The following is a 15826-nucleotide window of genomic DNA, read 5'->3' on the forward strand; positions in this document are numbered from 1 at the left end:
GAGATCTCTCCAAGCTGAAAGGCTCAGAGAAAGAAGTCTCTGCGAGGCTGCGCTCTGCCAATGGTCTGACGAACGGCTCCCTCAGCCAATCCTGTGGCCCAACTCATTTTCCAAACTCCCAGAGACTTCCCACAGCGTACAGAGACCAGGGGAGGAGAGCGAGTTCTCTGGGGCTCGGGGAAGAAATATAAATGAGAAGAAAAAGGCTGCACAATATGGAACAAAGGCTCTACTCTGTAACGTACTGGCAAGTAACGAGGAAGGAATTGCTGGATCTTAAGAGTTACCAACTCTCAGACGTGGAAGTCAACCAGGTCTGAGTGGCAGCTGCCTGGGTCCCAGAAGGCTGTCAGCACGCCTGTGATACTCAAGAGCAATCGATACTATTCCGGGCCATCGCTTTCTTCAACAGCCAACGTTCTACAGTCTCCTCAGTTCTCTGCTTTTTCAGATATTAATCCAGATATTTGTAAACATATAAATCTTTTTGGAAGACAAGGGATAAGAAGCAACACTTTTGTTTTAAAGCCTAACAATCAGATATTGGTCAACTGCTTGCTACACTTCCATGTTTCCTGTTCCCAACTCCCATAAGAGGAATGTGAGATGGAAGCTGGGTGAGGATCAAGTACTGGATCCAGCCACACCGGGAAGACCGGACGGGAGTTTTGGTCACGGAGCCACCCAGATGGACACCACCCTCTCGCCTTGGCTCATGTCATTAGGCCCTGGGTGCCTGTGGAGTTGGCAAGGCAGGTGGGGGGTGGTTCCTGCCTGCCTCAGAGGACACTATTTCAGCGCAGTGATTGAGGAAAGGAGGAGGGGGGAGCCCAGGACTGCCACGCGAAACCTCACACACACTGGGTCCTGGCCGAAGTCAAATCTGCTGGTTGTTGAAAAAAAAGAAGCGACTGACCTGATCCAAACGAAGTGCGCCGTCCACAAACCGCTGCTGGCGTAATTCCTTTGCAATTCCGTGGAGGTTCAAAACAGCCCGGTGCACTTCCTCGCTGGTGTGCTCCGGGGAGACGGGGGGCAGCTCCTTCTCGGGGATCTTCCTAGTCGGGCCTTCAATCATGCTCTGTGCATGTTCATAGCTCAGTTTGGTGCAGGAGCGGATGATAGTCTGGCCAAACCATTCACTGAGGATCTGCAAAGATGGACAGATTGTGAGGGAGAGTGTTTTTCAGCTTTTTCTTTCACGCAACCATTCACTCGTACAGATTCTACAGCTTCACTGAGCGCCGGCTTTGTGCTCAGAGTGCCATTTGGTTCTGGCGGGGTACAAAGAGCAGTCAGATGGGGAGCTACTGCCCTTAGGGAGCTCAGGGCATGGACTTTGCAGGCGGTGGAAGTCGACGAGCGGCCTCCAAGCACACGGGAGGCACAGGCGAGGCCGAGCAGGAGGCTTGAGGCGAAGGGCCTGCTGGAGGCTTTCTCATGAGTTGGGAGAGTGGCCATCAATGCCAAACTGGAAGGGAGAAGAAGGGATGGACGCCAAAGATGTGACAGGTGGGGAATCTTACTGGACCTGATGGGGGCTGAAGGAGAAGGTGCGGCCACGGACAGAAACAGAGAACACAGGTGCAAAGCAGGACGGAGGTAGAGAGAAAACCAATTCCAGTTTGCTCTATTTGGAGCATTTATGTAGGGACAAAGGTCCAGAACAGGGTTTCTCAGCCCTGGCGCTACTGGACTAATTCTCTCTTGTGCTCTGTAAAACGCTCAGTGGCATCCTTGGACTCCACCCACTAAATGCCGGTAGCACCTCCCCCAAACCCTGAGATGAAAACCAAAAATGTCTCCAGACATTGCTAAATGTTCCCTGGGGGAAACGCAGCCCAGCTTGAGAACCTTTCAGCAGTGGTGCTTGCTGAGTGGCGGGATTAAAGATGCTTAATCCTTTCAATGTGTCTGTATTCTCTATAATGAACATCTATTACTTTTAAAACAAAAAGAAAACTTTCAAATATTGTGGGGACTCCTGGGTCTGAGGTGTAGGGAGGAGATCCGGAGGGCGATCTGCAGCAGGCAGTCGGGGCCTGGGGCAATGACTGGGCTGAAGGTGGGAGCTGGTACCATCGACCGGAGGGCCCAAGAAGGGAAGAGGGTAAGTAGGAGAGTCGAGGCTGCATTCTCTACGCCCTCCTGCATTTTGGGGAGCCAAAAGAGAAGCTGGAAACAAACAAAAAGCAAGGGAGTTCAAAGAGGAGGAGAAAGATCAGGAGCATCCAATATTAGGAAAAGCAGGAGAAAGGGCCTCAGAGAAGGGGTACTCAAAAGCTACAGCAGACACTCACGGCACTTCTGACGAGAGAAGCACCGCTTACGCGCTTTCCGTACGGCAACTATTTAACTCACACAGCAACCCTAGGAGGTAGGTATTTTATTATCCTCATTCTGCAAATGAGGAAAGCAAGGCAGAGACACATTAAATAAGCTGCCCAAGGTCACACCACTAGAGAAGGGCAAAGCCAGGAACTGAACGCAGGCAGGCCCGCCCCAGAGTCTGAGCGCTCAACCACTAGTGTATGTCAAATGCCACTTGGATGTCAACGAAGATGAAAACAAAGAAAAGGTCTTTGCATTTAGCATTTGGTTACCGGTGGTCTTTAGGAAGGCTATTTTAGGGGGAAAAGTATGGGGCGGGGCGGGGGACAGGGTCGCATTGCAAAGATCTCAGGCATCTGCTGGGAATGGATTACAGGGATGCTGCCACAGTGCTGCTTCTCGTCCTCAGGGCAACCAGAGCCCTGCCTTCCCTCAGCCTGGCACACACACGCCACATGCCACTCAAACGGCAACATCTTCTGCGTGTGTTATGATGGGAAAGTTTGGGAAGCTCTGGGTTAAGGATGGGTGAGGGGCTTCCCCGGTGGCACGGTGGTTGGGAATCTGCTGCCAATGCAGGGGACACGGGTTCGAGCCCTGGTCCGGGAAGATCCCACATGCCGTGGAGCAACTAAGCTCGTGCGCCATGACTACGGAGCCTGCGCTCTAGAGCCTGAGAGCCACAGCTACTGAAGCCCGTGTGCCTAGAGCCCGTGCTCTGCAGCAAGAGAAGCCACTGTGATGAGGAGCCCGTGCACCGCAATGAAGAGTAGCCCCCACTCGCCACAACTAGAGAAAGCCCACTCGCAGCAATGGAAACCCAACACAGCCAATAAATAAATAAATGTATTTAAAAAAAAAAAAAAGGATAGGTGGATGTCCAGCAGTAGAGGCAATGCAATGAGTGTGGGTGACCGTTTCCAGAAGGACGGTAGGACAGGGATGCTGTTGAGCAGGCAGGACAGAGGACTGTGCGTGTTTGCAGGCAGGGGAAGAAGCCAGTACAAAAGGAAGACTGAGGATGCGAGAGAGCAAAGGGAGTAGTGCCAAGTCGTGCCAAGGCGACCCATCCAGGTGAGAGGAAGAGTGGCCTGGAGAGGCAGGAAGAAAAGGGGAGGTGAGGGGGAGGAGATCTCGAGGGGAAGAAGAGGGAAGGTGAGAGCACTCACAGGGGATGGCCCCGATCTCTGGAAAAGTGTAGGACAAAGAGTGAAGGGGGCTGGGCGGGGTTCAAGGGCATGAAGACAGTGGAGAAGGTCAGAGATAAATGCTGTGGGAAATGCGATTCATGAGCAGGGAAAAGCCAGACGTGCCGAGGGGCAGAGGGGGCTTGGGAGAAGGGAGGGAACTCCAATCGGCCGCAGAAACTTTCTCCCTGGACTTGCAAACACCCTTTTCATCAACTAAACCACCGTGGCCACAACTTCAGAGACAAGACTTCCCGAAAAAGACCATCTGAAGGGTCCATAGGTGTTTCCAGTGGGAAACGGGAGAGCCCAGCCCACAGCTGTCCACACCACAAAACCTCTAGGGGACACAGCTCCTACCCTGGATGGCTAGAGAGACCCCTCTGATACCCTCCCCTTCCACTGAAGGAAGAACCAGTACTCTTGAACTGGCAGCCGTGAAGCACAGGAAGAGAACGGTAGCAACCACTCACATTTTTCTTTAGTTCAGTGCAAAGAGCCTTATTATGAAGAGTCTTGAATCTGTAATATCAGACTTTCTTTAAAAAAAAAACCTCCAACTATACTTTCTGGATTATTCCAAGAACTACTCCTATCTCGAAATACAAGCAATTCAAAAACTGTGCTCATGACTCTTCTGCTGTGGCAAGCAGGTCCTGAATTTGGCTCTCAGGAGGTGTCTGTGTGTGCTGAATGCAAGAGAAATTGTAGAGGCAATTCTAGGGACTGCCCAACAGTCCTGTGGGGAAGTGGTGCGTGCAGGTCTCCAGAAGAGCCCCTTTCAAGGTCAGTCCACGCTTGTCCTTCCATCACACCCACATTTCCTGAAAACCCCCCACTAATGGAGCTGCTCCAACCTCCGCTAGGGTGGTCGCAAAGTCTTCCCCCCGGAGATTCAGCTTGTTTCCTTTTCTCCGTTTCATTCCAATCCCAGTCAGTCAATCCTCCTCCTTCTGTGTGTCCACATCTTTAGCTTGGGAAAATGTTCCTTTCTGTTCGATTCCACTCCTTTTTCACATACTCCCTCAGGCATCTGGCTCATAGGATATCTGGCCTCTTGGGGTCTGTGTCCCCTTTTCCTAGAAGACACAGGTAAGCCCTGCACACTCACACAGGGTAACCACCGCACACAGGGCAGGGAGACTCGGACCACCCTGACTGGGCATCCATTTTCATGCAAACTGGTGGGTCAAGAACTGCTTTAAAAAGCTAGTGAAAGCTCCAGCCAGGCACTCTCCCCTGAACTATTTACAAACAAAATTTTGCAGTAAGTTCCAGGAGGTTCCTAGACACCCTGCCACCCTGAAGTCCACGGATCCGGGCTCTAAACAGCTTTGTTGCCCCTCTGAACCCTCATTTATTATTATTATTTTTTTGCATTACGCAGGCCTCTCCCGTTGCGGAGCACAGGTTCTGGATGCGCAGGCTCAGCGGCCATGGCTCACGGGCCCAGCCGCTCTGCGGCACGTGGGATCTTCCCGGACCGGGGCACGAACCCGTGTTCCCTGCATCGGCAGGCGGACTCTCAACCACTGCGCCACCAGGGAAGCCCTTGAACCCTCATTTACAGGGCTGAGCCCTGACCAGGGGCCACCTTTCATCCTGAGGGGTTCTTAAAATGTATTAACTGTAACTTGACAAAACCAGAAGTCTCGCACTCCTCATCAAAACTTGCAGCAATACAAAATGGCTGCACTGTCTCAGTCAGTTTGAGCTCCTTTTTTTTCCTAACGGGCACCTCTCCTCCTTCAGCTTGTTTCCTTATCAGCCAATGACAGCACCCACGAACACCAGCAGATCTGAGACTCCGCGCTGATGAGAAGCTTCCCACAGCTCTTTCACCTTACTTGAGCCTCCCCTCCCCTAATGCCTGCATTCCAGAAAACCTGTACCTTCTTTTTTTTTTTTTAAATTAATTTATTTTTTTTTGGCAGTGTTGGGTCTTTGTTGCTGTGTGTGGACTTTTTCTAGTCGAGGCGAGCGGGGTCCACTCTTCGTTGCAGTGCGCAGGCCTCTCATTGTGGTAGCCTCTCTCACTGCGGAGCATGGGCTCTAGGGTGCGCAGGCTTCAGTAGTTGTGGCATGCGGGTTCAGTAGTTGTGGCTCGTGGGCTCTAGAGCGCAGGCTCAGTAGCTGTGGCGCACGGGCCCAGTTGCTCCGCGGCATGTGGGATCCTCCCGGACCAGGACTCAAACCCGTGTCCCCTGCATTGGCAGGCAGACTCCCAACCACTGTGCCACCAGGGAAGCCCTGTACCTTCTTTTTGAACAAACAAAGGGCTGAAGTGGAAGCTCTGAAGTGCCAACAAGAACTTCCTGGCCCAGTGACAGTCGGGCAGCAGAACCTATCCTGCTTCAAAACAATCCAGTGATTCTGGGAATCATACCTGACATACGGACTAAAAAAATTCTTAGGCTAAGAAACCACACTGTGGGGAGGCAGCAAGGATGCCCATCGCAGCCTTACCCAGAGAAGGGCAACAGGAAGGCAGAGACCCAAACGGGGCCAGGCGGGGGGGTGTTGGTTTCCGGGGGCAGCGTGCCTTACAGTACAGGAGGAAGGCCTCTCTGGATGGAACACCTCATTAATTTCCAATTTGGAAACTGGATTCACATCAACGCCCCGTTCGTAACCAGGGCCAGTGGCAGAAGACAAAAGGACAAAGAGTTTTTCATGGAAAAAGTAAAAAAGCCACGAGGAGCTTCATAAACAGAACCCTTCAAAGAAGAATCATGTCCTTCCTCTTCCCTTCATTTAATCACAGGACTTGGGTCACTCCCTTTCTGCAGGTGGCAAGTTTCCTGCAGATACTCTAGGACGCTCTTATGTGGAACATCAGATTAAATACATTGCCAATACCGACGGAAGGCATCTGGCTGGAAAAAAACCTGGTTAGAAATGAGCAAATACTGTCTACCTCAAGACCTACTTTCCGGTACCAGGTAGGACAGGAAGTGGCTCAACACGGCAAAGCACCTGGCCCTGCTCAGTGGCAGAGCTCTCATACCTACGACCCTTTAAAATCTCTCCAACACATCTGGGAGGAGTGCATTATTCAGCCCATTTTACGCTGAGAGAAAAGGTTGGGGATTTGTGAAAAGTCACACAAACTCCTAAGGGACAGCCAGGATCAGCTCAGACTCAAAATCTAGTGTTATTTTTATTATATTTCAGCCGAAGGTTACGAAATAGATAGTGAAGTAAACAAAATAATACCAACTTTCTATATTTTATAGATACAAAGTTGTGAGAAAACCATATCCTTTGGAAACAGCTAATTTCCATTCAAATGTATTTAAAAATTTATCTTCTAAAAAACATGTCAGTGTCTCATTAAGAAACATTTGGTTCAAAAAACTGCTAATCGGGTTAATTTGTAATTTTAAGTAATTAGATGCAAAATCACTTCTGTAACAGCTCTGGGCTTCTGTGCGTAAAATATTTGGTTCCAAAAAACATATGAGGAAAATGAACTTATTTACAAAGCAGAAACAGACTCACAGACATAGAAAACAAACTTGTGGTTACCAAAGGGGAAAAGGGGGAGGGATAAATTAGGAGTTTGGGATTAGCAGATACACGCTGCTATATACAAAATAGATAAATAACAAGTCCTACTGTATAGCACAGGGAACTATCTTCAATATCTTATAATAACCTGTGATGAAAAAGAATATATATATATTGTTTTTCAGCTATATATATATACACATATACATATATACAGCTGAACCACTTTGCTGTACACCAGAAGCTAACACAACATTGTAAATCAACTATAATTCAATAAACACACACACAAACAAACAAATGGAAAACGTAATAGGAAGAAAGAAACATCTTCCTGTCTGGACCAAAACCAGGCTGTGGAGGTGGCCAGGGTCGGGGTGCACGGATTTCTGCCCTTCTTAGCTGTGGACACGAGGCAACCACCCCAGGGTGGGGAGGCCCAGTGGTGAAAAAAGGCAAAGGTACCAAGAGGAATGTGTCTGAAAAGGAACTGGGCAGAAAGAGGCAGGGCTCGAAGACAGCTCGGAGAGGCTGATGGCACCATGTCTGCGATGGGAAGGTGCTGGTGCCGTCCTGCAGGGAGCAGAGGCAGCGGTGGGGAGGGGCGAGCAGGGGTCTCCTCTGCGGGGCCTGCTCCTTGCACCGGGCCTACGGTGAAAGAGCGAAGCATAGGTCACTTCTTAAAGAAGAACGGGGAGCACCATGGTAGGATCAAAGAGTAAGTAACAAGACGGAAGCAGTGTCAGCAACACACTTCATTTAGACCTAGCTGTGTCCTCTCCTACCGTGGCCGGACTGGGCCTGTTACCTGAAAACTGGGTTTGCCTCTTGGTGGGTGTCAAGCCAAAAGACACAACCAAGCCAAAGAGCGGGGGAAGGAAGGATTTATTACTTGCAGCAAGTAAGGAGAATACTGGGGATCTTTCCCAAAGAAATATTGCTGGCTTTTAATCTGTGTTTTCCAGATACAAGGAAACCTTTCCCCTTAAGCTAATTATAACCTGCAACAACTTGGTAAATTATACCTTTGTGGGTAGGATTAGGACATTTTTCTTTTCTCTCTACCTGATTCCTCTAAAAACTGAAAACTCTTAGATTCCCAGCAGCCTTATCAAAGACTCTTAACTAGCTTAACTAGCTCATGTGCAACAAAACTAAAGGAAATTCTCTAGTGAAACTGTCACAGAGTATAGCTACTTATGACTAATATCACTCTGAAGTTTCTATGATGAAAAAAGCGGTCCTACAGAACTGCGTGGCCCTTGATATTTTAACAGCTGCTCAAGGAGAAACTTATGCTATAAGACATGCTGAATGCTGTTTTTTTTTTTTTTTTTTTTTTTCGCTGTACGCGGGCCTCTCACTGCTGCGGCCTCTCCTGTTACGGAGCACAGGCTCTGGATGCGCAGGCTCAGTGGCCATGGCTCACGGGCCCAGCCGCTCCGCGGCATGTGGGATCTTCCTGGACCGGGGCACGAACCCGCGTCCCCTGCATCGGCAGGCGGACTCTCAACCACTGCGCCACCAGGGAAGCTCTGAATGCTGGTTTTTATACCTGATGAGCCTTCTAATGTGACTCACCTCATGACTCATATGAAAAAAAATTAAATCTCTTCTCTGAATGATCCTCTTCCCAGTTTAGGGAAAATGGTTTGGTTCAGGGGGCTCTCGGATCAAGTCTCTGCTAATGATGTCACAAAATTGCTGTTAACAGTCTCTCCTGCTGTGCCTCTCCTACACCTGCTAGAATAACGCTATGCAAGCAAGAGGTGCAGACACTACTCTGGCGGACCCCAAAACTTCTCTAGCTCTAGCAACGAGTTTCACTCCTCTAACTAGGGAGACTACAACGCCCACTCTCAGCCCTGTACCCCTCAAGAAAGAAGAGTGAAATATCTCAAGGAGGGGGCTGTGTAAGCAGATAGGATAGGGGGTCCCCGGAGTAAGAGAACCAGACGTAACTTTCTTAAATAAGAGAAACCATCTAAGGCCTCAGTCATTTTGTGATCTGAGCCTGGCCACAATGCTTGCCCTTGCAGAAGAATAGGTCTCAGTCGCTGAATTTAAGGGAATGAAAGAAGGTAAAAACAAACCGCTGTTACCAGGCCAGGGAGCTAACTTAACCACATCGGAGATAATATGTCAGTTATAAAGACTCCTCGTTCTGTTTCAATGGTAAAGATTAGCCTCAAGCACATTTCTGAGCTGTTGTGCAAAATCCAAACCCCCCCCCGAGTGCTCATCTATCAGGTTAACTGGAACCTACGAAAGATGATGCTGACTTTTTCTGATCCTCGTGATTTCAATCAACTACAACCTGGACTCTGTCAACCTCTGCCCCATTTCTGTGCTGAACCCTCCACCCTCCTTTGCTGAAGCCTCTTCAGGAGTATGCATGCATCCTTAGCTTAAAACTTCCCCAATTTTGCTCCTCGGCGAGACACCGCTCTGGGAAAGATCCTCGGTGTTCTCCTTACTTGCTGCCAGTAATAAATCCTTCCTTCTCTCTCACTCTTTGGCTTGGTTGTGTCTTTTGGCTCAACACCCACCAACAGGCGAACCCAGTTTTCAGGTAACAGGCCGACTAGTGACCAATGCCAACGGAAGCTGAGGAGGGAGCACGGGCAGCAGAGGGCCATGTGTTTGCCAGTTTTAGTTATAAGGCAGTTTATTTATGTGCTAGAATCTTCTGGAGGATTTATTTGTATAGAGTCAACTGTGTTCTCTTCTACTGTTTCAGGTGACTTGCCACCAGCCTAGTCTGTTGTCCCTCAGACTATAATCAGGCCCATTCCTATTGTCAGAGAAGAGGAAATTTTCCTCTACCCTCCTAGGTTCTTCTGGCTGGTCCAAGAATTACACTGTCATGAGACAGATTAATAGGAGAAAATCAAACAAAAGTTTAATAACATGGTATACATGGAAGAGACTCAAGGAAGCTGAGTAACCCACTAAAATGGCTGAAACCTCACCTTAAATACCATCTTCAACTAAAGACAAAAGAGGATGTTGGGGGTAGTTTAGGATTTAGAAGCAGAGGAAGGAAATTCACATGAAGATGGAAAAGCAAATGTTTGGTAAACAAATGTTTGCCGGGCCTGGCAGAGACAATGGGACACAGAGGAGAATTTTAACAAAACAGATTTTGTGAGGTTCCTCCCTGTCTACCATACCAAGTTCATCCTATAGTTATCTATGGTGACAACTCCTTCCCTTCGGGAAACAGGTCCTCTACCTACGTTCTTTAAACAGTTAGGGTAAAGTGAAAGTTTCTTCCTGAATCTTTTAGGTCTTGACTGTTTTCAGCTCAAAATAATCCGCATGTCAAAGAGGCATTTTGGGGTGACAAATTTGCTCCCCTACACCATCTTGCCCTGGAGGTAGCTGTCTACACTTCTAAGCCTAAGAGGAAGGAAACAAGGAGACTTCCTCAAGTGTCTGCCTTGCAGACCTAGGAAATGGCTGAAAAGCCTGAAGGCCGGGAAGTGGTTAGGAGACAAGAATTCCATTCCTGTGACAGAGGATGAGGGTCCATGCCTGAGCGGTCTTTGAACAGTGTTCCCTTTACTGCAGACAGCTGTGAGGGGGTGGGGAGGGGCAGGAGGAAGCTTTAAAGGTGGTGGACTGGCTGGGAGGCCTAAGGGCTGTGGGAAGGAAGCTGGAGGTGGAGGAGAGGGAGGAAAGGGAGGAAAGCGTAGGAGAGCAATGGAGGAAGCTTCTCAGGATTGCGTTCAGACTGACCCAGGAAACACAAAATCACAGACTTCTAAAGCCTGTGAGGTTAATTCAGCGCCAGCCTTTCAAAAAGACCAACCTAAAAGCCATCTCTCAAAAAAAGAGGTCCATCCTTTTTTGTTTGTTTGTTTCGGTACGTGGGCCTCTCACTGTTTTGGCCTCTCCCGTTGCGGAGCACAGGCTCCAGACGCACAGGCTCAGCGGCCATGGCTCATGGGCCCAGCCGCTCCGCGGCATGTGGGATCCTCCCGGACTGGGGCACGAACCCGCAGCCCCTGCATCGGCAGGCGGACTCTCAACCACTGCGCCACCAGGGAAGCCCCCATCCTTCTTTTAAAGACATGCAGCACAGCAACGTGTTACGTTGTTTATTAACCTCAGAGCCCGAGTCCTTACAGTTAAATCAAATCCACGATTAGTAACATCAAAATGCAGGAGAAAAGGCGATTAAAAATCATTTTTAGCTCTTTGCATGACAGTCTTAAAAATGATAAATGTCTTGTTTTGTTTTGTATTTCTTGAAAATATTCTTATTTTAATCTCAAGGATTCACAGCAAAATCTGTGCTCAGGATTTAGTCTGCTGGTTACCTTGACGTGACCTTACATAAGCCTCTAATTGCCCGGTACCTTCACTAGCAAACCAGGACACAAAGTACACAGGGGAGTTCTTCCAAAGGCTCCTCTGGTCCCAGGCTGTCTCTACAGGCCTGAAATAAAACAATTCTGCCCCGTTAAGGACTAAAGATGAATATTCTGGGAACTTTTCTATTATTTTCGGAGTCAGCCTTTGAAGCTATTGTCTCTCACCGGGAGCTGCCCTGGCAAGATTTCCGCTGCAATGTACGAGGATGAAACACAAAGCCCAGCACTGTGTTTCTTTACCATGAGCTGCAGCCCCCAGTCACACGTCCTACACGTGTGCCTCGGCTCTGTGGGTTTGCTGCAGACACCAAGATGACCCTGGAGGAGTACACTGTTTGATTTTTCAAGTTTCATAGCATTTCCATAGGTGGCGGCTGGTGTGGCAGCGGCAGGGTGAGCAGGGAAGGCAGAGGGGGAGACACTCTGTGGACGGCCCACCTCGCAGAAGCAGGCAGCGTGCCTTTCCTGGCGGGAGCTGTGTGAGGCCTTGCTCGATCCCAGGATATAGCTCAGGGGTGCTGAGATGGCTGCTGCGATAAAAATGCCTTACCAAGGGAACACCATGCTAATACAGCAGGCTAAACAAACAGAACTGTGAAAACGGATGTGCGATTCATTTTATGAAGTCATTTTTGAGCATTTTGGGGGTACATGACACTGTGCTGTGGGGGAGGGGAGGGAGGAGATTAAAAAAATTAAGAATGCGGGCTTCCCTGGTGGTGCAGTGGTTAAGAACCCGCCTGCCAATGCAGGGGACATGGGTTTGAGCCCTGGTCCGGGAAGATCCCACATGCCGCAGAGCAACTAAGCCTGTGTGCCACAACTACTAAGCCTTCCTCCCAAAACCCCGCGAGCCACAACTACTGAGCCCAAGTGCCACAACTACTGAAGCCTGCGTGCTCTAGGGCCCACGTGCCACAACTACTGAGCCCGTGTGCCGCAACTCCTGAAGCCCACACGCCTAGAGCCCGTGCTCCGCAACAAGAGAAGCCACTGCAATGAGAAGCTCGTGCACCGCAAAGAAGAGTGGCCCCCGCTCGCCGCAACTAGAGGAAGCCCACGCGCAGCAACGAAGACCCAACGCAGCCAAAAATTTAAAAAAAAATTTTTTTAATTAAAAATGGGCTCTGCTACAAGGATGTTAAGGTCCAGTTAGACAACAGATCTGTGCACATATGGTGCTGAAGTGCAGACAACAGGTGCTGTAGGGGTGGGAGATGGGAAGATGGGTTCTGACAGGGAGGGCAGGGTTCCTCCCATCTGAGCATTTTCTCGGAAAGGCCACCCTGCCCCCTTCCCAGATTTCAGCAGGGACCCCATGCTGTACTCTCTCCAGGCTGGGAGAGTCTGTGGTCCTCATCCTCCTGGTGAGAGCTAATCTCCCACCTGGGGTTTGGGTCTTCAACTTCCCACTTTCTTCGTGACCCGGTTCCAAAAATCTGTTCCTTCCTTCTCGTCTTCAACATCTCCTATCCGCCCTCCCATGCAGCCTATAAAAACACTCCAGTATCTCTCTCCTGTTTATTAAAACAAACACACAAAAACAGAAAAAAAATCTCAAAATAATTCTTACTTTTACTACAATGGCAATATCCATTCATCGCAGAAAACTTTAAAAAAAGTATAGGTGGGAAAAGGAGAAGAAAAAAAATCTATAAATCCACCATCAGGAATTAACTACTGTTTCTGTTTTAGTGCATATTTAATTCCTGTATCTTCAATACCTTGTATAGTGTCTGAACACAGCAAACATTCAATGAATATTTACTAAGTGAATGAATGAAGGACTAATAAGTTTCATAGAAGAAGTGGCATTTTAGCCAAGTCTCAAGGATAAGTAGGATTCATATTAGTAGGGACGCGGGGAAGGACATTCCAGGAAGCGGGAAAAGCATATGCGAAGCCTCAGAAGTGGAGCAATTCCGTATTAGGCCAAACGAACCCTGCAGTGGCGACAGCAGAGGCTGAGGGAGCTGAAGGATGAGCGGCAGATGGTGAGGGGTGGGGGAAGGGTTGGTGGAGGTCTTTGCTGGCCGTCCTCTGGAGATTAGACTTTTGTAGACAATCATAACCCACTGTCCCACTGTCATGCTGTAAGAGGATATTGAGTAATAGGACCAGATTCAGCTTCTGGAAAGTCACCTACCACCAACTGGGGAAACAGAATGAAGAGGCCATGAACAGTCTCTCCCATCCAGGGGAGGGTGGCAAGTACTTGGGTGGGGACAGCGACCGTGGTGACAGTGAAGAGAGGATTGATGAGAGACACTTTGCCAAGGTAGAGCTGCTATCACTTAAAACTGCTGGGACGTGGCAGGCTAGAGACTGAGAGCCTGGGTGGTTCAGAGGATGCCGATGCCATTAAAAGACCTGGAGAACATAGGGCGTAACCTCAGGTTGCAACAGGAGCGTGTTTTACTGCATCAAGACAGGGGAAACGATGAGTCTCTGAAGGGGGGACTGTAGCAGACCCAGCTGGCTGGTCTCTCTGCTTTCCAAGAAGGAAAATTGAAAGTTACCTGGGGGAATGGCGGGTCTTGAGGGAAAGAGGACTGGAAGGCAAAGTTGGAAGCTGGAAGCAAGAATACAGGTTTGAAACAACTGCATTCGCAATAAATAAAAGGATTCCTAAGCAGCACTGAAGATCCAGCTGAAGGAAGACAGCCTGAACTGGCACATACCACAGTTCTCCTACAATGTCCAATGTTCAAAATGGGGTGTTAGGCAGGGACTAGAAAGACTTTTCCTGAGCTACAAGGAATGGACAGAGACTTGCAGGGTTTTCTAGGATGGCAGTTAGGGAAGTCTGACCTCCTTTTGAGGTCAGGTCATGGAAGCTGGGCTTCGGAGCTGCAACATAGTGGAGAGCTCAGCCACATAGTAAAAGCTGCTTTTCCCATGTGGGTAAAGATGCTCCAGGAAATGAGAAGAGACCCTAGTCCCAGGAACTCTCTGTAATCCATGCATTTCTAGCAGAGAAGACAGCGAGAAAAGAACAGGGAAAAAAAAATCGCACTTTAAAGATTTCTTAGATGTTATTCTGAATGAGAGACTGACAAGCTATTAAAAAGGAGAAAGAGACGAGACCTAATTTCTGACTTAGAAGAATCACTCTTACTGCTGTGTAGGGCGACGATGAAGAGGGGCAGGAGCAGAAGCTCAGAGAACAGTTAGGAGGCCCCTGCAGTCCGGGTCGGGGATGGCAGCCTGGGTGCAGGTGTCAGTGCTGGGAGTGGTAAGGAAGCGGGCAGATTCTGGAGGTATCGGAGGCAAAGCTGAGGTGACTTACTGCTGGCCTGGACGTGAGGGGTGAGAGGAAGACCAGAGTCAATAATGACCCCATGGCTTTTGGGCTGTGTAAATGGCCGAAAGGAGTTTGCCACTGATTGAGGCTGAAACGGGCACCTCTGGAGTACACTCCTGCATCCTAACTGAGCCAGACAGCACAGGGCAGGTGCGCTGTGGGAGACACAAGCTGTGGACTGCTACTGTAATTATGAGACTCTTCCTTTATGATTCGGACCTCTGACCCTGAGATTTTATGGTTCTAAGACTTAAGGACTCAGTTATCAAGTCAGATTCATTGTTTGTGACCTTCTTTAAAGTGTAAGGTTGGTGTTGTTTCCGAAGGGGACTTCAAATTCAGATGCCTCCGATGAGTGGAGCACGTGGACGTGGTCTCTGGTTTGCAGGGCCTTAGTGCCAACTGAGACACATGTGCCGGAGGTGGTCAGGGATAATGAGTCACTGGCCTGACATGGTCAAAGTGGATTTCATGGTACCAGACTTGGATCTTACTAAGCACCACGTTTGTTGGGTTTGTTTTCTCTTACGAAAATATATAATCACAATTATCTAGATCAGAGAACAATGCTCTCACCACCAATATGTGAGAAATATGCCCAAAATGGATCTTTCAGAGTTTACTCTTCTAAAAACCTGGGTACTGGCTTAATGAAAGTATATATGACCAAGGCTTCCTAGTGCATACTTAAAAAAGAATCTACTGGGTGTTTAAAAAAAGTTGGAATAGGCTTTCTATAGCTGACCATGCCTGCTCCAGAAAGTCAAGACATTCCAGCAGACAAAGGAAAAAAAACAAAAATTTTCTCCACTTCAAGTCCAGGTGAGACCGGCAGCCATGCTGCAGTAGCAGTGGTTCAATGCTGCCGGCCCTTCTCTGGCTCCTTCTAAGTCCAAGACCTTGTATCACGAGAAGCCACCACTACATACAAACCCAGCCTCAGGCTTTGGCTGCCCTCCTCCTTGTTTATTGGGTTCTTGATGCAGGGCCACCTCCCTCCTTACTGCCTTCTCTGGGCCCCTGACCCTCCCCTTTTCCCACCCCTCCCCACCAACTCAGGCTTTCCTTGCCAGTGTCTTGAACAAGCACCACCCCTTGGACATGAGTCTGGAATC

At 49.0% G+C, this 15826-nt stretch overlaps 1 protein-coding gene across 4 annotated transcripts in view; it reads right to left on the reverse strand.

Annotated features, from left to right (window-relative positions):
- Window positions 1–15826, reverse strand: part of DIS3L2 (DIS3 like 3'-5' exoribonuclease 2) — a 375400-nt gene that overhangs the window by 75810 nt on the left and 283764 nt on the right. For 3 of the 4 annotated variants that reach the window (XM_060107077.1, XM_060107078.1, XM_060107079.1), the window contains one exon: window positions 917–1150. In XM_060107077.1, the coding sequence (XP_059963060.1) occupies window positions 917–1150 (234 nt within the window). Of the gene's footprint in view, window positions 1–916; window positions 1151–12689; window positions 12925–15826 lie in introns of those variants that run through there. The other variant, XM_060107080.1, reaches the window with a different exon arrangement.

Source organism: Mesoplodon densirostris, chromosome 8 (genome assembly GCF_025265405.1).
Source record: "Mesoplodon densirostris isolate mMesDen1 chromosome 8, mMesDen1 primary haplotype, whole genome shotgun sequence".
NCBI lineage: Eukaryota > Metazoa > Chordata > Mammalia > Artiodactyla > Ziphiidae > Mesoplodon > Mesoplodon densirostris.